Raw genomic sequence first — 26750 nt, forward strand, 5'->3', positions numbered from 1 at the left:
TTTACATTTGTTTTATCTATATCCAATGTGAGTACTAATTAATTTCATTTACAGGCTTAGATTATTTATCCATGGTTATGAGTGTCCACAATTACAGATTTTTTACAAATTTTTCCTCCTACCGGTTTTCAATATGTTACTCAAGTGTCAGGCAGACACAAAGGAAAATAAGGAATCTCTAGGGTAATCACTCCCTTAGGGAAGAGAACCTTCCTTCCCATTTTCTATACATAAGCAATTATCGTGCAGAAATCTGGAACATAAATGAAGTTAAAGCATATGGAAAGGTGTGGCATTACATAATTTTCAAATATAGCTTTCTCACTAGACTTTCCTGTTAGATACCACCATTTTAAAAGTTCTAGCTAATTATAGAGCCACTGATAAACAAGAGTTCATCTTATTAAAATCCAAATATAATTTCATTTTCTATATATTTGATAAGAATTAAGTATATTTTTGTCTAGATCCTCTATCTCCATCAAGAGAACAATGGTGTAAAACAAAAGAGCAATTCTGTCTTGAATTTTTCTCTAATAAAAGCAAAAAAAAAAAAATTTTTTTTTTCAAAACTGGAACACAATACCTGTCCTCAAAAAGGCTTGAAAGGATAATTTCACGGTGGCAGAAAAACCAGGGCAATTACACTGTTAAAGAGCACGTTTCATCTCTAAGGGCTAAAAACTGAAGAATGATGAAACTCTAATACCACATGAGCAATGTTTACTAGTTACTAGAATAATATCTAAAATATTTTTACTGTTGAAGAGATCTTAAATAAATGTAATCCTACCTCTGATTTTCTTTTCATGAAAACGGTAAATCACTGCTAACCACAACTTTTTTTTTCCGATAAATTCTTAAGGAATGAAAGGTTAAGATCATCTTTATGAATTCCATTCCATGAAATTGTCACAGGTCAAATACAGTAAATTTGGGAAGTATCTTGCAAACAAGTAGTTCCACAGTCTCTTTTACAAAGACTTGTGCCTAGCAAAGTTGGAATGTAAGAAGACAATGAAGAAACTTCCAGACTCTTCCTTCCTTAGGTATACACAAAATACAAAACTAGGCAGTATTCTTTCTAGATTTTAGAAGGAGCAGTAAGTTTTGTTTGATTCTGGCCCAGGGTGAGAGAGGAGTGGGTGCGCAACAAATACAAAGTCGGTATCCGATACCAGTAGTGACTATTTTAATGGTCACTATTTTTAATTACTTATTCTAAAAAGATAAAAATACTACAGCGATTAAAACAATAATTGAATTTTTTGATGTTTACGTAATAGTTTGTTTTCAAAAAGAACTTTTTGATGTTTACATATTAGTAAGTTTGTTTTCAAACCAATTTTACATACGTAACCTTGATTTCTATTTAATTTGAATGAATTCTGCATAGGAAGAAATTTCAAAAAAGCTGATTTTTTTTCAGTTTTTTTTTTTGCAATAATCTCAATATTTTCAAATTGAAAGTAGTCACTTTCAAAAAACACAGCAAATGATTTATAGAAATAAAACTTGATAAACCTAAGAATTAGAGGAGACTAAGAAATCATGTGCTGAAATCATGTGCTGAATCAGTTAAATTAAATTACCAGTTTAATTTCCGCTTACAGCGGAAGCTCAGTATAAGCAACATGATTAGCAGAAGTCTAGATAAACGTTCCTTTGTTGATCCGAAAGCACAGCAGTCATAGGGATTAACATTCTAACTACCAATGATCATTTACATAGATTTTTTTTAATGTACATCTGATATATGAGAGAAATAGGACAGTTTCATCTATGTTGAAACTTTTTTAAAAACCTTTATTACACAAAACATAAAATAGACTTACTAATGGATCTTTCAGAGATACATGTAACATTTTCCCTAATATTACACAGAAAAAATATATATAGTTTATGATAGAAGTTTCCAAATATTCTGAATTCATAATAGAAATATAGTAGGTGCATATACAAATTAATAAGTGACTATAATGACTATTAAAACCAACTTTGTTGATTGTTTCACAAAAAATATGTGAAACAAAACAATAAAAAGTAAAGCAAAGACATCAAAGAACGGTTTTTTTTTTTATTCTCAGACTATAAATTATTTTACTATCTAACCTTCCATGAGAGGCCATGACTGTTTTTTTATAATAGTAGTTCAATCTATATGATTTGGGGATAGAATAACAAATTCACACTGCTTTAGATTGCATATGTTTATTATTATTAAAAGAAATTTGACAAAAATATCTTTAAAATAATAAATATAAAACATTAAATGGCTATTACTATTTTCTTCCTTTTTTTTTCACACAGTGGCATTACATTAAAACCCAGAAAATTTACAGAGACCATTAAAAAAAGGCATTTTGCTAACAAATAAGAAGGTAATTTAAAATAAAACCAGTGAACATTAAAATTATATTTAAGTCTAACTTGAAATCTCAAAGACAAACTATGTAACACAAAGCTATAAGCAAATCTATTAATATGTTGGATGCCCTACTTTGGATGTAAGATACATTTTTTTCTGGGCATAAATAATACAATTATTTTGCCTTATGAAGATGTGTAGGAAAACATTTGAAAAGAAAACGTGTTTTACCTCCCTCTAAATGGACATATGGGCATTATGGTATAAGTCATACAAAACATGGTAATGAAACATTCCAAGTAAAATAAAGAACATATGGATTTTAACGGTTTAGATCTGACTCCTCCTCATCATCACCATCATCACTACTGCTACTGTGAGCCATAATCCACTCCCTGTAGAACTGAATTTTCTGTGAGCATGGCAAAGGAAAGAAGAAGCACAAAGGTTAGTCAAGTACGGCAGTGCCTGAAAACATGTAAGATTATGAAATGTTCAAAGAGTGAGACTAATTTTAAGGCAGATTTTTTCAGCTATGACTCAGGCTGTAATTATGGACATAATATTCCGTAACTTAACAGACCTAAGACATTTCCACTAGTTGGTACAAACTCAATGTATAAATTGGTTTGATGATATCAATAAGGTATTTTGTGACTATATTAAAATTACCATTCTATTTCTCTATAGGCAACTTTGACTAGCAGGAAACACTGTAATAATATACTACCTTCTAGATAGAAAGGTGCACAATAAAAGAATGTATTTTATATTTAATTATTATATGAATGTATATAATTTAGTGAATACACCTTTTTTGGAAAATAAGAAAATAACATGAGAAACATTTGAAAGTATCAAATATTTTAAGGCACCTTCATTATATCACTTACATAAAATTTAGGCAGATGAGATGGATTTTAAATCCAGTTTATGTGTCATCTAATTATTTTCCATAGTACTGGTATTTACATAAGTGTTCGCTAATAATACACTAGAGCTTTGATTAAAAAAAAAAAAAAAAAAAAAAACCCACTACCACCAAAACAACAATCCACTTTTTAAACCTGTAAGAAAAAAATGCTAACTGCAACATCCCAAGGTACTTGGTGAATCCAAATATTTCAGCTAATACTGTATAAATGCTTGCTGAAAAACAAGTAATGGCTAACAAGCGCTGCGGTTTTTAGTCATTTAAATAGCTCTTTTAGCGATTAATGATGAGACTGACCTATTAAAAATAAATATGTATCTTTAAAAGTACATAGTCAAAAGTCTTGTTTTTACATCTCAAAGTTTAAACCTTCAGAAAACAATGGGAAGGTATGTACTTGTCACTGAAATCAAATTATCAGCCATGAGAAATTATTGGTATCTCATGGCTTCCTTGCGGGTTATTATAACGTGCTCACTTATAATGAGGATATATTCCTAAACTCTCCTCAATACTCATCCTTACTTCATACTATATTTGATTTTTAGTCTAGTAAAATGTTAGTAACTTGTTAATTGTGTTCTAACAAGAAAAGGCAGGTATTGGGTAGAAATACACGTTTTGACTGTATCAGTCACAGATGACTTCTACAAATTTACTACCTTCCAAAGAACGATACACTGTCATTGTAGAGACTGTACAATCTGTCCATTAGAGCACAACCTCTTAATAGATTACCAGTTCTAGCCCAATATACAATTATTTTGATGCTTTAAAAACATTTTAAATACAGTATAAAATCACTTTACTAAATATTGCATATTAACTCTATGGTTACATTTTAATATATTAGATAGAAGCCTCAGAGAAAGAGTTAGAAGTATATTTCATGCAATACTACATGCCCTGCAATAGGTAAAATACTGAAGTTTAAATCTTTACTCTGATCACATTAAATATCACAGTATTTAAAATATTAAAACTATAAAGGAAACTTCACATTCCAATAGTTTATTGCTACCATGAGTATCTGCAACCCTACATAACATAATGATTCCTTGTTTTTTTTCAAACAAATGATTTAATTTAGTATTCCACCTCTAAACCACAGAAACAACATGACACTGGTATGGCCTATATATGATTACTAGTTATCTACAGCATAATCCAGGTTTTAAAAAGTCAAATTTACCAAGTAAGAAAGTTGTCTAAACAGATTCTACCTTCAAAATATCTATTGTTCCAGAAGCTACTTTTTATTATTAAAAGATACTGGTTTGCATGTGAGCTGCTTATTAAATCCCACAAGTTTTATACAGACTACACCAGAATAAAGCAGGAAGAGGGTCACGGCCATTTAAGCATTTTCAAAGGCAAAGCATAAGAATCCAAGAGTAATTCACAATAGCAGTGTTCCTGAGTTTTGTTTTTCCTTCTGCTTGTGTAATTGGATATAAGGATTATATATCTAGTATAAAAGCTATCAGTGGTTTAATAACCCCACAACAGAAATGGTTTAATTGGTTAAGTACCACCAATGATGAGGATATATAAGGTACAAAGGCTTTCAACAAATCTAGCAAATCCAGTGCAGAACTAAGAACACCCTATTAAAAAACCAGATTCATTAAAATTCCTATTAAAAGTTACCAATACAAAAGGTTTTTCTTTGTATTCAAAATACTGAAACAGCTGTACGTAGTTTGTAAATTTTAAGACTAAAATCTACTGTTGGCTTTCACTTGCAAAGTCATGCATTAACTTTTCATATCAAACTTTTTGATGCCTGTAAAAAAGAAAAAAAAGTCTTATAGTAAACAAATGTACTTTAAAATCTAAGTAAATATAAGAAACTTATAAGTGGAATTAAGCAAAATAGATAAAAGCCCAAATAATTTAATATATATTAAATGGCTACTTAAAAAACATCTAACTTGACTAAATTAATCTTAACTTATAAGACAGTTCTTAGCTTACCTGTAACATTTGATTTCCAGTACCATCCCTCAACCTGTACGGTCTGATAACTCCATCTTCATTGAAGAACCGAGGAGGTCGCAGACTCTCCACTTCAGAAGTCTCTGTAGCTCTAGAGGAAAAAAAAATGACTTGATTTTAAAAAGTATTCAAAAACTTGTAAATAAACTTTAAATGCAATTACTGAAAACAATCTTATTTCAGATTAAATAAAAATATTACAACATTTTCTAATTTTAAATTGTTTTTGTAACATAAATAATGTAAGTTCTCTAGAAAAATACAGAACTATAGAGAAGTTTAAGTCTCTTGAACTTTCTTTGTGATAATAATCACAGTATTAGCAATTGTTGCTTTTTCTTTTCCTATTACATTGTCTAGTTTCTTTAGTTCAATGCTAGAAACAAAAAGGGACTGCAAGCATCCTTGTCTCATTCCTGACTATAGAGAGAGCTTCTAAGAGTTTTCTGTGAAGTATAGTTATCAGCAACTTTTTTTTTTTAAAGCACCCCTTATCGAGTCAAGAAAGTTCATTGCTACTTTTAGTTTACCAACAGTTCTTTTTTGTTACTGTTTTTGAAAATCTTAAATAGGCAATGAATTTTAAATAAGAATTTCTTTTCTGGCATTGTTTTGATCCCATGGTATATTTTCCTTAATCTATTAATGTTATAAATCACATTATATAATTTTCTAATGTTCAAATACTCTCACAGTTCTCACATTCCTACTGGGCTTGATGTGTATTACTGTAAACACATACCCCAATCCTGGGCAACATACCCCACTCTACAAAAAATAAAAAACTAGTCAGACATGGTGGTGTGCACCAGAAGTGCCAAACACTCAGGAAGCTGAGGTGGGAGGATAGTTTGAGACCCAAGCTACTGCACTCCAATCAGGATGCCAGAGTGAGACCCTGCCTAAAAACAAACAAAAAACCAAAAAACACATACCATATACTGCTTATGGTAGTATTAGATTTAACATTTTTGGTCACAAGTGACCACTCAATTTGTTCACTCAACAAGTATCACATATTCAACAAATATTTATTAAGAGGTCCCCAACCCCTGGGACTTGAACCAGTACTGGTTCGTGGCCTGTTAGGAACTGAGTAGCTCAGCAGAAGGTGAGTAGTGGCGAGCAAGCTTCACTGCCTGAGCTCTACCTCCTGTCAGATCAGCAGCAGCATCAAATACTCATAAGAAGGTGAACCCTGTTGTCAACTGCCCATGTGAGGGATCTAGGTAGCACACTCCTATGAGAATCTAACTAAAGCCTGATGATCTGAGGTGGAACAGTTCCATCCTGATACTATCCCTCCTCTCTGGTCTGTGGAAAAATTGTCTTCCACGAAACCACATCTTGATGCCCAAAAGGCTGGGGACCGCTAACATAATGTATACACATGCATGAGCATATATATATGAATAAACTCTCCAACTGAAAACAGAATAGGGCCAGGCGTGGTGGCTCATGTCTGTAATCCCAGCACTTTGGGAGGCCGAGGTGGGTGGATCACGAGGTCAGGAGTTCGAGAACAGCCTGGCCAATATGGTGAACCCCGTATCTAATAAAAATGCAAAAATTTGCGGGGCGTGGCAGCATGTGCCTGTAGTCTCAGCTACTTGGAAGTCTGAGGCAGAAGAATCACTTGAACCCGGGAGGTGGAGGATGCAGTGAGCCGAGATCACGCCACTGCACTCCAGCCTGGGTGACAGAGCGAGACTCCATCTCAAAAAATAAATAAGTAAAAAAATAAAAACAGAATAGATTTAAAAATATGATCTAACAATACACTATCCACAGGAGACTTGGTTTAGAGTCAAAGACACAAACTGGTTGCAATTAAAAAGGAAAAAACATATGCAAAGTGAACAGTAACTAAAAGAAAGCTGGAGTGGCTATGCTAATGTCAGAAAAAAATAGCCTTTAAAAAAATTCCTGTTAGACACAAACAAGGGCATTTTATAATGAAAAAGGGTCAATCCATCAAAAAGATAAAAAATTATAAACACATAAGCAGTTAACAAAATAGGCCCCAAATACATGAAACAAATCTAAGAATTTAAAAGACAAAAAGGCAATACCACTATAATAGTTGAAGATTTCAGCACCCTATTTTCAAAAATGGATACCAACTAGATAAAAGATCAGCAAGGAAAAAAGAGAACTTGAACACTATAATCCACTAGACCTAACAGACATCTATAGAACGTTCAAACCAACAACAGCAGAATATATATTCTTCTCAATTGGAATGGAACATTATTCAGTATTAGCTATAGATTAGGTCATAAAACATGTCTCAATAACACAAAATTAGCACTTGCTTCTTGGCCTTTTGGCTAACATTGAATGTAAATATAAAACTACTGAAAACAGGCCAGGCGTGGCGGCTCACGCTTGTAATCCCAGCACTCTGGGATGCCCAAGTGGGCAGATCACTTGAGGTCAGGAGTTCAAGACCAGCCTGACCAACATAGTGAAACCTCATCTCTACTAAAAATACAAAAATGGCCGGGCGCAGTGGCTCACGCCTGTAATCCCAACATTTTGGGAGGCTGAGGTGGGTGGATCACCTGAGGTCAGGAGTTCGAGACCAGTCTGACCAACATGGAGAAACCCCGTCTCTATAATACAAAATTAGCCAGGTGTGGTGGCACATGCCTGAAATCCCAGCTACTAGGGAGGCTGAGGCAGGAGAATCGCTTGAACCTGGGAGGCAGAGGTTGCAGTGAGCTGAGATCGCACCATTGCACTCCAGCCTGGGCAACAAGAGTGAAACTCTGTCTCAAAAAAAAAAAAAAAAAAAAAACTAGCTGGGTATGGTGTGTGCCTTTTGCTACTCAGGAGGCTGAGGCAGGAGAATTGCTTGAACCTGGGAGGCGGAGGTTGTAGTGCGCCAAAATCACGCCACTGCACTCCAGCCTGGGCAACAGAGCGAGACTCTATCTCAAAAAAAAAAAAAAAGGAAAAAAAAAAGTACTGAAAATACACAAGTATGATATCTGACCACACATAAGAAAACTAGAAATGTGTAAATAAGAGAAATTTATGAAATTTAAAAGTATGTGGAAATTAAAACATAGAAGCATAAATAACAAAATATCAAAGAAAAAAATCACAAGAGAAATTCACTACTTTAAAACAAATAAAAGCAAAAATACAATATACCAAAACTTATAAGCTGCAGCAAAGACAGTGCTCAGAGGGAAATTTATAAATGTGAATGTCTACATTAAAAAAGAAGGTCTGAAATCAACAATATAACTTCACAAGTTGAGAAAGTAGAAAAAGTAAACTAAACCTAAAGCTAGCAGAAGGAAGAAAATAATAAAAATTAGAGCAAAGATAAAAGAAATAGAGAATAGAAAAAATATAATCAATGAAACTAAAAATTGGTTCTTTGAAAAGGACAACAAAAATGACAAGCCATCAAATAAACTGATAAAGAAAAAAAAAGTGAAGACCCAAATTATTCATAACAGGAATTAAAGAAGGAATACTACTACCAATCTTACAGAAACAAAAAATAATTATAAGGGAATACTAGGAATAAATACTACAGAAGGGAAAAATAATTATATGAGAATACTAGTAAATATTTACTATGATCAATAAATATATACCAACAAACTAGATCATCTAGATGAACTGAACAAATTCCTATAAAAACTACTGACAATGACTCAAGAAACAGCCTAACTAGGCCTTTACCAAGTAAAGAGAGTGAATTTGTAATTTTAAAACTCACCAGAAATAAAAGTAAGAGTCAGATGGTTTCACTGATCAATTCTCCTATTTTTTTTAATTAACATCAATGCTCCACAAAGTCTTCCAAAAATTTGAAGAAGAGGGAACACTTCCTAAATCATTCTGTGAGGACAATATTACCTTGATACCCCAACCAGGCAAAGACATCACAAGAAAACCACAGACCAATATCCCTTATAAATATGCACACAAAAATCTTCGACAAAATACTATCAAACCAAGTCCGGTAAAATACAAAAATGATTAGACATTATGTCCAAATGGGATTTATCCCAGGTATGCAATATTGGTTTAAGATCAGACTCAATTAATGTATTATACTACATTAATAAAACAAAGGAAAACACAATTATCAACTTAATGATACAGGAAAAGCATTTGATAAAATCTAACATCTTTTCATGATAAAGACACAAAAACCTATAGCTAACATCCACTTAATGGCAAACATCTGAAAGCTTTCCCCCAAGATTAGAAGCAATATAGGCATGTCTATTCTCTCAGCACTTCTAGTTTACATTGTACGAGAGGTTCTAGCCAGGACAACTAGGCAAGAAAAAAAGCATCCAGATCAGAAAGGAAGAAGTAAAGTTACCTTAGTTCTCAGATGATACACTCTTTCATACTGAAACCCCAAAAGAATCCACAAAACCATTAGAGCTAATAAACAAGTTTAGTAAGATTGCAGAAACTCAGACAAATATTAAAAAAAAAAAAAAGTTGGATTCAACACACCAGCAATAAACAATCCAAAAATAAAGAAAACAATTCCATTTAAAACAGCACCAAAAATAAAATACTTAGGAATAAGTTTTTAAAAAGAATATAAGACTTGCACATTACAAACTATAAAACATTGAAAGCAATTCAAGAAGACCTAAATAAATGGAAAGATGTTGCATTTTCATGGATTAAAAGATAATACTGTTAAGATAGCTACACTCCCCAAATGGAACTACAGATTCAATGCCATCTACATCAAAAACCCAGCTACCTTTTTTGTAGAAATTGACAATATTTTTTAGGTAACTTAATGACCATTTCTTTTTAGTCTCCTTTTCTGGGTCTTCCTCATTTCCCCAACTTCTAAGAGATGGTGTGCCTGAAAGCCAAGTTCTTGGACCTTATTTTTCTCTTTTCAGTCTCATTCCCTTGGTGATCCAATCTCATGGTTTCAAACACCTTATTATAGGCTCACAAATCTTGAATTTTTACCTCTAGCTTGGATCTTTCTCTTATACTTCGAACTCCTCTACTCAACAATGACGTGATGTCTCCATTTGGATGTCTAAGAGATATTGTAAGCTTAATATATTCAAAAGGAAATGTCTAATACCCTCTTTCCCTAAAAAGAGTGACAACCTCACCCTTCCAGTGCTACACATAAAAACTTCTGAATTATTCTTCACGATTCTCTTTCCTTCATATCCTGCATCCAATTTATCAACCAATCCTATTGACACTACCTTTAAAATACATGCAGACCATAACCTCTAGTACTGTAATAGTCGAATCACCATTATCACTCACGTGGATTACTGCAAAAGCCTTTTTTTTTTTTTTGAGACGGAGTCTCGCTCTGTCGCCCACGCTGGAGTGCAGTGGCCGGATCTCAGCTCACTGCAAGCTCCGCCTCCTGGGTTTACGCCATTCTCCTGCCTCAGCCTTCCGAGTAGCTGGGACTACAGGCGCCCGCCACCTCGCCCGGCTAGTTTTTTGTATTTTTTAGTAGAGACGGGGTTTCACCGTGTTAGCCAGGATGGTCTCGATCTCCTGACCTCGTGATCCGCCCGTCTCGGCCTCCCAAAGTGCTGGGATTACAGGCTTGAGCCACCGCGCCCGGCCTGCAAAAGCCTTTTAAGTGTTGTTTCCACCCTAGTTCCCTGTGGTTAGGCCTCAAGGCAGCAGCCAGCTCACATTTCTCTGGCTGAAAACCTATCAATGGCCTCTCATCTTAAGCACAAGCCTAAGTCCTTACAGAGGCTTGCCAAGTTCCACGTGATGTGATCTCCTGCATGTTCCCTGGTAACATCTTTGTCAACTTTCCCTGTTCCTCACTCTACTCCAGGCACAGTAGTTTTGCTGTTTCTCAAATAGGCCAAGCACGTTCCTGCATCAGGGGTTTTTAACTGCGGTTACTTCTGCCTGGGACATTCTTCTCACATGGCTCACCTTTTACTTCTTTCAGGTCTCTCCTCAAATATAATCTTACGAGTTAAGCATCCCTGATCACTGAATATGTAAAATAGCAACCCTCCTCCCTACCATTTTACATCTCCCTACTTCCTTTAATCTGCTTTATTTTTCACCATTTTGCATATCATATATTGATCAGTTGCTTATTTTTGTCTACTCCTCTCCCACTAGAATGGAAGCTGTACGAACACAGGACCATTGCCAATTGTGTTCATTGCTGGCCCCTCAAATGATCAGAAAAGTGTCTAGATCATAGACAACGCTCCCTAAAATGTGCTGAATCATTATTTATGTTTCTATTAGGTAGCTTGTTAACTGTATTCAGATAAAATCTACTTACTTTCATTATGTCTTCCTGATCTATCAATTATTGAGAAAAATATTAAGTTCTTCCACGATTATTGTACATTTGAAAAGTTCTTACAGTTGTGTCAAATTGTGCTTTTAAAAATTAAGGCAATTTTATGAACTGAGTAGAAGTTTGAAATTGTTACTATCTTCCTACTTAGTAGTTCTTTTTATCATTACCTAATTACCTTATTTATCCCAAATAATGCTTTTATTGCCTTAATGCCTGTTTCATCTAATATTAGTAAGTACATCCTCTTTACAAATATGACAATATTTAATGCCAATCATTCTCTCCCCAAACTACATTTTATTATTTTTTAATAATTCGTTTCCAATGTTGCTTTCATGTAGCTCAATTAGATTTTCCAATTTATGTTTTTATGTTTGAATCTTGTAACCCATTCCTCCTTTTATTTCAGTGTCTGTTTTCACAAGTACATCCTTTAATAGTTCTTAGTCTTTATTATTTTTTCTAAAAATGTTTCATTGTGCCCTCAATCCCTAAAGGTAACATAGCTGGGTACAGAATGATAAGGTTTTAGATAAATGGAAGGTAATTCTAGTAGCTTTTGGCAGAAGCCTTTACATGTTTCAAATTCCTTATATTTCATTGACTTTTGCCCTTCTCTGATGACTATGACTCAACACATTATATTTATGAAATTAAAGTTACAGGTACAGGAGAATGATTCCTTTTTTCCCCATCTTCATTCTAAATGCCAAAACCAGAAACACCCAATTATGGTAACCAGTATGAAATACTGGCTTAAGTGGAATAGCTCATATGATGACAATACATATCCCTATAGAGCAGAAAGCAAGAGAAAACACAAAGGAAAAAGATTAGGAAGATAGTCACCCACCTAACTTTCTGAGATAGGTCTCATTAACATTAATTTTATCATCTGTTATATGTGTTACAAATTTCTAGGACAGAGGTAACAATAATGAAACTACTAAATTTCAGCCTTACACTAAATTTAATTCGGAGGAAAAAAGAATGTGTATTAAAATTACCTGCATAAAGGAAGAGAAAGGGAATGCATATACACTAGTACCCGCTTATCCACAGTTTTGCTTTCTGCAGTGTCAGTTATCCATGGTCAACTGTGGTCCAAAAATATTAAATGGAAAATTCCAGAAATAAACAATCCCTAAGTTTTAAATTGCACGCCATTCTGAGTAGCGTGATAAAATTTCTTGCCACCCTGCTTTGTCCTTCCTGGGATATGAATCATCCCTCTGTCCAGCATATGCATGCTTTATACACCACCAGTCCATTAGTGACACAGTAGCCGTCTCAGTTAGTTATCAGAATGACTATTGCAGTATCATAGTGCTTGTGTTCAAGTAACGTTTATTTTATTTTATTACAGTATATTGTTATAATTGTCTTATTTTATTATTATTGTTAATCTCTTACTGAGCCTAATTTTAAATTAAATTTCATCATGGATGTGTATGTATAGGAGAAAGCACAGTATATACAGGGCTCGGTACTGTCCACGGTTTCAGGCATCCACTGCAGATCCCTGCAGATCAAGTGGGACTACTATAACAACTTATAACAAAATAAGATAATAAAGGAAGGATGAAGACAAACTTAGTTTGAACCAAGAAATACAAAATGCCATTCTTCATTTCATAAAAAGGATACAGATTATATTTGCTAATTTTATAATTGATATATATAGCATTAATGTATTTAAACTAAGATAACTGAAAAGCTTGCTTAACTTGCCAATCTACTCCTGCAAGCCTGCTAGGAATGAATGAAAAATAAAGGGGAACTCCATAAGGTTGAAACAATGCAATGGCAGCAACTTAAAAAATATCAAAAATAATTAGGAACCATATGCAACCTGCCATATTGTAGTGCTGATGACTGCTATGGATTGAACGTGTCCCCCCAAGGATTAAGTTGGAAACTTAATCCCCAGTCAGGAGGTGGGGCCTAATTAGAAGAAATTAGGCCATGAGGATCTGCCCCCACGAACGGATTCATAATGTTGCTGTGGGAGTGGGTTCCTTATAAAACGGCGACTTTGGTTCCCTTTTTTTTTTCTTGCCCTCTCTTTGTCCTCCTGCCATGGGATGACACAGTAAAAAGGCCCTAGCCAGATGCAGCCTCTCAATCTTGGACTTTTAACTTCCAGAACCACGAGCCAATAAATTTCTGTTCATTATAAATTACCCAGTCTGCAGTATTATGTGGTACGTTATAGCAGCACAAAACAAAGACAATAACTAAATGCCTGAAGCCAAAGAGCAGATAAGTTTCATTTCTTATGGCTTAAGCATTTTAACGTATATCTTACACCAAAGAGGATTTACCTTTTTATTCCCTGAAATGTACTGCTAGCCATGTCTATGATGCCTCCAGTTGGCCTTGCTACTGCTCCCACTAAACCTTTCCCAACACCTTTAAAGAAACCAGCTGCTCCTTCTTTTTGAGCGCCTGGAAAGAAAAAAGAGTTTCTGACAATTGCATCCAAGAATGAAAACAGAATCAACTTAGGAAGACTTGGTAATATACATCACACAAAGGAACTACTACACTTACCTTTGATTGGTTTTGTAACAATTCCTGTTATGCCACTAACAAATCCCTAGAAGGAAAACACAATTGAAAATTCATAATACTTTTTTATGATGCCTAGAAGAAACAAGTTTGGCTCACGCAAAAAATACAGAGTTCTGCTTTTTATATATCAAAAGAATTAACAGATCTCCTAAGTATTTTATTTAAACAGAATGTTTTTGCAGGCAACTGATGTTTTATATGCTACCACCCACTGCTCTTAAAATATCCAAATAATAATTTAAGGAGTGAGAATCATGTCTATTTCCTTATTCACAAAATGTAGGTTTAAAAGATATTTCCCCAACTCTTCACAACCCTGTGAAATTTCTTACAGAAACTAAGCCTTTTCCTCCACGAGTGATGCCTTCTCTAAAACCAGCTGGTTGCTTATTCATGGCTTCTCTTCTCTTCTGTTGGTAGTCTTCATCCATAGTCATAGCTGCTACCCCTTTAGCCATAGCACCGGTGATTTTGGAGGCAGCACCCGCTAATCCACCTAACAGAAATTATTTTATCTTTAGTAAAAGTAATGATGCCATTACTTTCTAGCACAAAAATATTTGGCAGATATTCTGTTTCTTACCAACAGCTCCACCAACTAGTGCCTTAAGTCCTAGTGCCATTCCCTCCACAAACTCTTCAGGACCCTGGATGGCTCCCTAAAGGGCCAAATAATAAATAAATGAGTGAGTGAGTTATATACACTTTTAAAGATGAGCTTACAGATATATACGAGGAAAGAGGTAGTAACAAAAACGGATAATTTTGTCCCAGAGGAAGTGATATCAGCAAAAAGTTTCACATTAAAAGGATTCCTAGGGATATTTCTGGATACTGAAAGTGTGAAGGATATAATGTTAGAAGCTGACCCTTAGAAAGGAGTATGACAACTCAACAAAGTACAGAAAGATGCTTGATCCATATTGCAAGTTTATGAGGAAAATGCAAGCACAGTTCAAACTACTCTTGATAAAAATTTCAAATAAATAAAACACTTTAAAATTCTTAATGCTTTTAATGTTTTTAATTACAGTGTCCAAAATCAATATTAATTTTACTTTATCTTTTATTCTCCTATACATTTATAAGTGAAAGTACGAGGCTTTTTGAGAAAAAGTTTTAAGGCACATAGAACAATCATACTTTTTCCCATTGATTTTTAAGATTGCTTGGCCTGGTGTCAGTCTGCATGATTATTTTTACAGTTCCACACTACTGTGCAAAGCAAGACATGGTGATCTTCTTTCTACTTTATCCACCTTTTATATTCCAAGAGAACACTTACAATTCAGCACAGCTTAACAAAACCTTAAGTTTAAATTTTGAGGAAAAAGGTAAAAATGTCCCCCAAAACCTCTTACCATTGTTTGCTGCAAAATGGTGTCCTTTTGTATGTGTGTTCCAAAATCTGTTTGCACTTATTAACTCAACTTAACAATAGAAATGTATTATCTATTCAAAAGTATCAGTGACATATTGCACAACCACAAAAATAACTATTTTACCTGGTAAGGTTCATAAAAGAATGCTTCTACACCTTCAGAAAATTCTCTAATTAAGCCAAATGGATTTCCCAAAACATCAAGTCCAAGAATGAGTACATACATCTGCTTAATGGCCTAAAAATAAAACATGAACATTAATCAATTCAGATAATTAGATCTATTTTTTTTCTTATAGGTTATTTAAAACACACACCCAGTTTTCTCAGGCTAACACCTTTAATGCCAACATCAACTCCTAAATCATCTCATTTTATTAATCACTACTCTTTTTTTTTTCTCTTTTTGAGACAGTCTTGCTTTTTTGCTCAGGCTGGAGCACAGTGGCGCCATCTCAGCTCACTGCAATCTGTCTCACGGGTTCAAGCAATTCTTGTGCCTCCCCCTCTCAAGCTGGGACTACAGGCATGCACCACCAGGCCTGGCTAATTTTTGTGATTTTAGTAGAGATGGGGTTTCATCATGTTGGCCAGGGTGGTCTCGAACTCCTGGCCTCAAGTGATCCGCCAGCCTCGGCCTCCCAAAGTGTTGGGATTACAGGCGTGAGCCACCATGCCAGGCCTACTGATTGCTATTCTTAGGTTTTAAAAAGTAATTTGGTATTATAGTATTAAAAATAATATGACATTATACTCATGTAAAGCTCTAGAATATTTAAAATACTTTCACTTTTATAATTATCTGTGATCATTGTCATTACTACCACCGTTTTATAGATTGGAGAAACATACAAGTCAGATGATACCCAGGGGTCACATAGTGGGTATATGGCAAAAGTGGGATAAATCCAAATCTCCTGAGTCATGCTCAGTGATCTGTCATACCATAGCTATATCAGATACTCCGTAAGTTATATCCTAAAACACAGGAGTCTCTCTAGAAGTGGAAAAACATCTGTTAAAAAAATATACCTGGCTGACTTAACTAGTTACGCTAAAAATATCCCATGTTCATCAGTTAGTGACTAATAGTTTCCTTGAACCCATTTTTTACTTAAATGTGATAAATTAGTTAATATTTTATTTAAAGATTTATTTATTTCCAGTCCATGCTGATCCAGAAAAAATTTCTGTCAGTGGCTAAAAAACATAAGGACAAAAAATTCAAATAGTGGTTGAGCTCAATTTCTTTTTACAATTCTGAGGAAAATACCCATGCTTTAATAATTTGAAAATGGCTATTTAGTTCCTCGACAATTCTACATTATATATGTATAGACATAAAAGGTTTTACTAGTCTGTGTCACTCTGTCTCTTCCGTAAGATAATCTTAGCTAGACAAACCTGTTTTGAATAGTGTCTTAGGACTTCAGACTGTAGGTCGGATGTTGTATGGAACTGATAGTTGAGTTCAAAAAATGCAAGCCTGAAAAAAGCATAAAAATATATTGTCTGTACATGTGTATGGAGAAAGTATTTTTAATATTAATGAGTGGCTTTATTTTCTTTAGAATCCTTCTAGTACATTTTCCCATGCCAATCAGGAAATCTACTTTTTATATACATCTCTGCACATTCTTTTTTTTTTTTTTTTTTTTTTTTTTTGAGACGGAGTCTCGCTGTGTCGCCCAGGCTGGAGTGCAGTGGCGCGATCTCGGCTCACTGCAAGCTCCGCCTCCCGGGTTCCCGCCATTCTCCCGCCTCAGCCTCCGAATAGCTGGGACTACAGGCGCCCGCCACCGCGCCCGGCTAGTTTTTTGTATTTTTAGTAGAGACGGGGTTTCACCGTGTTAGCCAGGAGGGTCTCGATCTCCTGACCTCGTGATCCACCCGCCTCGGCCTCCCAAAGTGCTGGGATTACAGGCTTGAGCCACCGCGCCCGGCCCATCTCTGCATATTCTAATCAAAGAACCCTCTAAGAATCTGATAAAAGACATGGATCTTACCTTCAGAAAAGTCACCAGTACACATAAATTTTCATGTAATTTAGAAAATTCTGAGATCCTGTGAATCCCACTCATGTACTAAAATGGGATTTCACTAGAACTTTATTTCACCATTCTGTCCTATCACCGCCCACAGAGAAAATATCTGACACACTGATAAAGAGGTTGCTCAAGAATGGCCAGGTTCAGTTACAGCAGGTTTTGCCTGCTTACTTATAACCCCATTCACAGAATATATATTCTAAGATTAGCTTACTTATAACCCATCCATAGCATATACCTGATACAGTAACTGAAAAGCTCTATGCTTCTTGTTGCTAAGTGGAATCCTATTTCTGCTAACCTCATACCTGTGTACTTTTATTTGGCACTAACCTAACTTTATCTAGGTTCAGCGTTACCTTGTGTTGGACTTATTAATTCTTACAACTGTTCTTAATAATCAATTCTAGATGCTACTTGAAAGGGTTATTCTCTTCTAAAGTCTCAACTCAGACACTCTGAATCTCTTTGGTCAGACACTCTATGAGCTTCATTATGACTCACATTAAAATATAAATTCCTGGTTACAACATTTAAAATTGATCCTTTCATTTCCCCTATTATTGCATTCATTCTGTTCTAGTTGCATATGCTTTGAAGAGGCGTATTCCTATTAGCTTCAAAGCCATACATTTCAGACACCATATCTTCGGGCATACACATCCTATCCTTCCCTAAGCCAGAAAGATCTTTTAAAATGTACAACTTACAAGGCCTATGTCTCTTTTTCTTAAGGAAATTATTTAATAATTCTGTAATTTAGTAACTAGGGGTTAGCAAATCATACATTCTGTGTTATTCAGATTGTACTTCACTTAAATGCGAAAACCTCATTTTGCCTATGATCTGTAAGGTACTTTACACACTTTTTCATTTACGAAAGTTTTAGGTACATATAAAATAGAAATATTTTCATCAATTTACAGATTTGAATATTAAACATACTTAAAAACTACATCTTGTACATCTGTCAGTGTGGCACCAATACTCTTCAGCAAAAGATTTAAAGAATGAACTGGAATCAGTCCTCCATTTTGTTTTGAATCTTTAGCTTCTTCTCCGCCCGAACTCAGTGAAACACTTAAATGTAACTAAAAAGATAAAGAGATACATATTTAAAAGTATTTTCTTCATATTGACAATTTTAACTCTTAAAAAACAGTTTAATTTTAAATTCACTACACCATAAATAAGATTTCAAAGTTATCTGGATTATGTTAAAATTACTAAGTAGAAATATGAAGAAATTTAAAATCTAACATAGCTCTATTTAAATCTTCAATTCAACAATTTAAGATTGCATAATATTTAATCCTATCCCATTCTTTTGGTAAACCTAAGAAAATACTAATTTTTATATATTTGTTAATAACATTAAAAATCTAAAAGTTGAAGCTGTTGAAAATGATGCAAATACATATGGTCCCAACTTATGACGGGGACCATATGTATATGAATTATGTCTGACTTATATTTTTCAAGTTTACAATGCTGTAAAAGCAATACACCTTCAGTGGAAACTGTACTTTGAATTTTGATTCAAAATTCTTTATAATAACTTTATTAGGAAATAGGCTTTGTGTTAGATGACTTTGCCCAGTTGTTTTGAGCATGTGTAAGATAGGCTAGGCTAAGCTTTAACGTTCAGTAGGTTAGGTGTATTAAATGCATTTCTGACTTAAAAGATTTTCAACTTATGATGGTTTTACTGAGACGTAACTCTGTTATAAGTTGAAAGGCATTTGTATTTCCAAAAGTGTATGTTTCAATTATTTCAGAAGTTAATAGCCAGTTAAAAAACACTTTTGTATTGTATTGCACATACATATATTAACTATATATGTCGAGTATATGCAATACAATAGAGTACTCGACATATATGGTTAATAATCTTCTTCAATTATTGTATAATTAGCTTATAGGAATTTTGCATTAAAAACTAACTTAGATTTGATACCATTCCATCTTCAGTTCTTAAGGTTGCTTTATAAATTACTTTAAAACTAATACACAAATCATCATATGCAAAATTTTGAAAATTGTCACCTAACAGCTTAACAGAAAATCAAGGTAAAATAATGTTAGGTCAAATTATAAACATAAATACATGCTGTAGGTGACTCCACATGATAAAAAATTATTTAAAAATAAATAAAAATGTAAAAGGGTAATTCCTTTGTTACTTAATTAGTTTAATTGTAGATTTACCGATTTTATGTATTACTGAAGAACACAATATAAATGCTACATCAATTTGCTATTACCTAGATTATCAAGGACAATAAAAATGACTTTCTCCTACCTTGAGAGGAGATATATGAAAATATTCATAGAGGCTGACTTGTGATTGATCTACTAATGAGGCTGTTTTATATTCTTCTTTGAAAGCTTCTATATCTTTATGAAAAAGCTCAACCTATAAAAGGAACACAAAATATTAAAACTAAAGGGAACTACCTGCATGAGATATTTAAGCAAATAGCAGACACACTGCCAAAACTCTTCTATAAGATCTAGACTCACTTAACATTGCTTATGATTGCCTCAGAAGGGAAAGTAACATCTCTAGCATTAGGATGTTCTGTCTGCCACTGACAAACTGACAAGCATTATCTTCTATATTTCTACCCAAACCATTAAGACACTAAGCTTTTCTCCATGTGACTATAAATCTTATCCCAAAATGACACTAATCCATACCATCAACACTCTCTTGGGTATATTCGTTTTTTTCAACATAATCATACAGTCGACTTGTATTTTGTAGTCTACTTGTAATTGCTTTACTGCAACCTACACAGACCAGTAACATAATAAAATAAAGAAGGTGTTGAAATTAATTTTGTATTAATTGATTAGTGGTTTCATTCTTGATATTCATCAGTACTTCTCTACATGCTCAGACTGAAGTAACTTCAATGTGTTGAAAAATGGGCTCCCAGATTATTTTAACATATTCATAAAAACATAAAAATGATAGCCTTATAAGAAGTATATTTGGAAATCAATTTCTGAGATGACAGTATGGGAAGCTCTCCAAACCAGCACCCTAGCTAAACTGATAACATTTAAACAACAACAACAACAGCAACAAATTTAAGGCCTCTAGGAATGGTTGCAAGGTCATAAGCAAATGAAGAAACATCTATTTAAGAAAACCTAAAAAATTTGGTAAGAAAAGTGAACCTGTGGTATTTTAACAAAGGCCATTCCCTCTCTCCCCTCTCCCATACTAATGAACCAGAATTCTACTCTAGACTACTATACCCAAGAACGGAGAGCTCCTTCTTGGCCCAGTTGTCAATCGGAGGACTTTCTTCCTGGGAAGAACAGGACGTCAGCATTTCTCATCCTGTTCCCAGCTACCTGCTGCTGAGTTGAGTGCAGTTGTGAGGTGGGGGCTTCCTTTATGGTTTTTGTTTGTTTGCTTGTTTGGTTTTGTTTTGTTTTGACACGGAGTCTCGCTCTGTCACCCAGGCTGGAAATGCAGTGGCACGATCTCAGCTCACTGCAACTTGAGCCTCCTGGGTTCAAGCAATTCTCCTGCCTCAGCTTCCTGAGTAGCTGGGATTACAGGCACCTGCCACCACGCCTGGCTAATTTTTGTATTTTTAGTAGAGATGGGGTTTCACTATGTTGCCGGGGTGGTCTTGAACTCCTGACCTCAAGCGATCTGCCCGCCTTGGCCTCCCAAAGTGCTGGGATTACAGGCGTGAGTCACCGCACCTGGCGGGGCTTCCTTTCTCTGTCTAGCCTCTGTGCATGGTAAAAAAGCTCTGCTTTGGGTACAGAACCACTGAGAATACTAGAGTTCTGATCACCCTTGCCCAGGCCTGTAACGTGCTGGTTCCATGCTAGCCGAGGCAGGCTGAGATCATCTCAGTCGGCTGCTCCTCTTACCCCACCACACATAGTGCTCAGCTCCTAAACTGGGGTGTTACTCAAATAGAAGGGTGTCACAACTGTGCCCACCGCCAGCTTCAGAGGCCTGGGTTAGAGGTTTTTGCTGATGGGGAAAGTAGGTTTTAAAACAGATCACTATTAATCTCTTCTCAAAGGAACTAATTTCATTTATAACACAGAGTGCAGTTCGAGCCTAAGGGTGCTCTCAGAAACAGCAGATGTGGTGAAAGACAACTAAAAGGAAAGTCACTGATTTATAGAAGACACTGGCTAACCTGTAGAGCTACTAGTTTGCAGGAGAAAATCAGAGAAAGTGATAAATAGAAGAGGTTTTCCTGGGGTCAGAATGAAAAACACAGAAACAGGGTGAAACCCTGTCTCTACTAAAATTACAAAAATTAGCTGGGCATGGTGGTACATGCCTGTAATCCCAGCTACTTGGGAGGCTGAAAAACGAGAATTGCATGAACTCAGGAGGCGGAGGTTGTAGTGAGCTGAGATTGCTTTTGCAGCACTGCACTCCAGCCTGGGCAATAGAGCGAGACTAGGTCTCAAAAAAAAAAAAAAAAAAAAAAAAAAAAAAATTAATGTAATAAAACATATCAATAGAAAACCCAAAAATTGTACAATCATCTCCACAGATGCAGAAAAAAGAACAACAAAATATATAATCATGATTTAAAAAACACTCAACCAACTAAGAAAAGAACTTCCTGAACCTGAAAAAGGATGTCTAAGAAAAACCCAGGGTCAATATCATACTGAAAGACTGAAAATTTACCCTCTAAGATCAGAGGCAAAACAAGAACATCTGCTCTTGGCATTTCTGTTCAACGTGTCACCAGTTTCTAGCCACAACAACTAGCGAAGAAGAAGAAACAAAGGCATTCAGATCAGAAAGAATGAAGTAAAACTACCTCTCCTCTCAGATGACATGATCTTATGGATAGAAATCCCAAAAGAATATACGGAACAACAATTAGAGGCAACAATTCAGTATGGTTGCAAAATACAAGATCAATATAAAAAAATCAACTGTATTTTTATACAGTAGCAATGAACAATCCAAAAATGAAATTAAAAAATCAATTTTATTCATAATACTATAAGAAGAATATAATACATAGGAATAAATTTAACAAAAAAAGTGTAAAACTTATACTCTGAAAAAAAATTAAAAATCTACGTAAATGGATAAACATGTCCTGTTCAAGGACTGAAAGACCTAATACTGTTAGGATGGCAATACTTCCCAAATTGATTTACAGATTCAATGCAGTCTCTATCAGATGTCCAGCTGACTTCTTAAAGAACCTGACAAGTTGATTCTAAAATTCATATGAAATTCCAAAGGACTGAGAACAGCCAAACCCATCTTGAAAAAGAAGGACAAAGTAGGAAGATTCATACGTCCCAATTTCAAAACTTAATACAAAACGATAACTAAGACAGTGTGCAATGCACAAGGACAGATGCATAGATCGATGGAATAAAATCATGTGTGTATTCTTAACTGATTTTCAACTAGGGTGTCAAGACCATTCAAAGAACAAATAGTCTTTTAAAGAAATGGTAATAGGACAACTGGATAGCGACATGCCAAAGAATAATTCCGATCCTTATACATCATATACAAAAATGAGCTCAAAATTATCAAAGACCTAATCATAAGAGCTAGATCTTTAAAACTCTTAAAACGTTAAGACTAAATATTCCTGACCTTGGATTTAGCTAAGGATTCTTAGAAACGACACCAAAAGCATGAGCAACAAAAGAAAAAATAATTTGAACTCCATTAAGTTTTGGTCCTCAATAGCAACATCAAGAAAGTGAAAAAGCAACACATAGAATGAGAAAAAATATTTGAAAATTATATATCTGATAAGAGATCTGTATCGAGAATACACAAAGAACTTTTATAATAAAAAAGACAACCCATCAAATAATAAGCAAAGGATCTGAATGGACATTTCTCCACAGAAGATATGCAAATTAACTAATCAACATATTAAAGATAATCAACATATCAAAGATGCTCAACTTCATTAGTCATCAGGTAATTACATGTCAAAACCACAGTGAAAAACTATTTCACATTCACCCACTATGATTGCTAGAATCAAAGATAATAAGTGTTCGGAATAATATGGAAAAATCAGACCCCTCATATGCTCTGGTAAGAATGTAAAATGGTAGAGGCACTTTACACAACTGTCTAACAGTCCCAAATGATTAAATATAAGGTTACTATGTGATTGAGCAATTCCACTCCTAATAAATTTTATTTCTTTTGGTTTATATACCTAGGAGTGGAATTGCTTAATCACATGGTGATTAAGTTTAAATAAAGCTTCATTTAAGACTTTAGAGCTTTCGTCCAATAAAAACTTGTACACGAGTATTCATTACATTAGCCATAATAGCCAAAATGCGTAAACAAACAACCCAAATGTCCATTAACAGATAAATGGATAAACAAAAAGTGGCCCATCCATATAACGGAGTATCACTTGACCATAAAAAGGAATGAAGTACTGATATATGCTACAACATAGATGAACCTTGAAAGTATTATGCTAAGTCAAAGAAGCCCTTCACCAAAGACTACACAGTGTATGACTCTATTTGTATGAAATACTCAGAATAGGCAAACCTAAAGACACAAAGTGTATCAGTGGCTGCGCAGGCAGTTACTTTTGGGGATGATGAAAATGTTTCATAATTAGAGAGTGATGATGACTGTACAACTTTGTGAATATATTAAAAGTCATTGAACCCTATCCTTTAAATGGGTGAAATGTATGGTATGTGATCTACACCTCAATAAACTCTTATTAATTTGCTCTTTCTCCACCCATGAATCTATGAGGGCAAGTAAAAACCAGACTATATCAGGCCTACTTTATAACTATGATTTTATGGTCTTCCAGTCACCAAGATGATACCACCTTTTACTTTTCCTATCCTTTCGCTCATTAAATACCCTGGACATACCCTAAATTTCTAAATTATTAATGAGAGTGAAAGCAAAGCCAAAGTAATCCAGGAAAATAAAAGAGGAAAAAAGTGATGGAAACATAACAAATTATCCTTTTTTTTTTTTGAGACAGAGTCTCGCTCTGTCGCCCAGGCTGGAGTGCAGTGGCCGGATCTCGGCTCACTGCAAGCTCTGCCTCCTGGGTTTATGCCATTCTCCTGCCTCAGCCTCCCGAGTAGCTGGGACTACAGGCGCCCGCCACCTCGCCCGGCTAGTTTTTTGTATTTTTTAGTAGAGATGGGGTTTCACTGTGTTAGCCAGGATGGTCTCGATCTCCTGACCTCATGATCCGCCTGTCTCGGCCTCCCAAAGTGCTGGGATTACAGGCTTGAGCCACCGCGCCCGGCCAACAAATTATCCTTTTCTACCTGGTATTCACCCCAAGCCTTTCCTCCTGTTTGCTAATTTTCTGTCATCAGAAAATAAGATTTCTAAAAAGGTATGTACCACAAGAGAGTAACAAAATTTGTTTAATTGTATTTTTTTAATGAGACAAAATCATTTTAATGTCTTTAACAATTTATAATAATATCTTTTTTTTAAGTTCTCCTTCCCTAATTCTTTCCATCAAATTTATTATTTTAAGTCTTACCTCTGTATTTTCAGTTACCTCAGCTTCTGTCATAAGGTCTGTTAAAGCATAGATAAACCCAAGATCTAACCTGAGATCCATTTCTTGAATCAATACTTTGAAATACCTATATTACAAAGTAGAAAAGATGTTTTAAAAATCATCAATTAACAACTGTATTACAAAAATTAGATGAGAAAAAAGTATGAGATCAATATTACAACTCTGAAACTTAGGACTACTTAGTTGACTAAATTTTAAAAAATCATGGAACATTGTTAATAACAGCAACAAAGTCAAAATATGAAAATGGCCATAAAGAGGAAATGGATAAGTAAACTGTCATACGGAGTCATAAAACAGAATATTACACATTAGTGATAATGAATGAACTATGGCTACATACAACAAAATGAATAAATTTTAATAAAAATGTTGAATGAACAAAAGCAAGTCCCAACATTTATTTCCAGTCTGAAACAATTTTCTAAAAAATAAAAAATTAAAACTAAAAGGCATAATGTTTAGGTATCCATGCACAATAAAACTATATTTTAAACAGCAAGGAAATAAAGAGAGTTTATCTTGATGATAAGGTAGGGGAAACTAGATGGACACTATTACATAGACAGATGTTTCAGTCCATCCTCTATTTCTTAGAATGGGTAGTGAGTGAAGATGAAAATACTATTGTTTTCCTTTTTCAAAACAATACATGATTATACACAACTGCAAACAAAAAACAAATACATATACAAGAGAATAAATATTCAAAATCCAGAAACAATGACTGGAAATACCTAGATATATTTCATCCAGAGCTTTTTTTTTTTTTTTTTTTTTTTGAGACAGTCTCGTTCTGTCACCCAGGCTGGAGTACAGTGGTACGATCTCAGCTCAGTGCAACATCTGCCTCCTGGGTTCAAGCGATTCTTGTGCCTCAGCCTCCTGAGTAGTTGGGACTCCAGGCACGTGCCACCATACCTGGCTAATTTTTGTATTTCTAGTAGAGATGGGGTTTCACCGTGTTGGCCAGGCTGGTCTCGAACTCGTGACCTCAAGTGATCCACCCGTCTAGGTCTCCCAAAGTGCTGGGATTACAGGCATGAGCCACAACATTATATTTTTTTATTTGACCTTTATAATTAATATCCTTAAATCTTCGACTTGTCTAACATTTAAAGAGTATAAACAATTCATATATTTAAATCAAACATTAAATAAATATACAAGAAATGTATTAAGACACTTACTTAATACGTGATATCTGGGAATGTCCTGCAGATCTCATGACAATACTGACATCTGTAAAGGGCTTTGGTGCTGTAAAGGTTATAAACATAATTACTCCCACGATGCTTTAAGTAAAAAGTAGGCATTTTCTTCCAATATACACCACAATGGAAAATCATTTACTAAATAATAAGTATCAGTTAAAATTACTGATATTGGCAAGATCTATTACAATCTTAATTTCAGACTCCAGCATTGTTTTTAATACTATCTACAGTCACTCTGAAGATAACTAATTCTACAATTAGCGGTTTAGAAGTATGCATTAGAATCACCAGGGAAACTCTGTGAAAACAGATTCTGGGGACTTGCTCCGGACCTCTAAGT

The 26750-nt window shown here is 34.6% G+C and overlaps 1 protein-coding gene across 1 annotated transcript in view; it reads right to left on the reverse strand.

The window, feature by feature from the left end:
- VPS13A (vacuolar protein sorting 13 homolog A) overlaps window positions 1-26750 on the reverse strand; it is a 257283-nt gene that overhangs the window by 32530 nt on the left and 198003 nt on the right. Inside the window, 11 exon segments of the mRNA XM_030919695.1 lie at window positions 5280-5391; window positions 13941-14064; window positions 14170-14215; window positions 14523-14686; window positions 14774-14849; window positions 15696-15809; window positions 16976-17057; window positions 18565-18710; window positions 19922-20035; window positions 25152-25257; window positions 26384-26453. Of these exon segments, the coding sequence (XP_030775555.1) occupies window positions 5280-5391; window positions 13941-14064; window positions 14170-14215; window positions 14523-14686; window positions 14774-14849; window positions 15696-15809; window positions 16976-17057; window positions 18565-18710; window positions 19922-20035; window positions 25152-25257; window positions 26384-26453 (1154 nt within the window).

This window comes from Rhinopithecus roxellana, chromosome 16, assembly GCF_007565055.1.
Source record: "Rhinopithecus roxellana isolate Shanxi Qingling chromosome 16, ASM756505v1, whole genome shotgun sequence".
Taxonomy (NCBI): Eukaryota; Metazoa; Chordata; class Mammalia; order Primates; family Cercopithecidae; genus Rhinopithecus; species Rhinopithecus roxellana.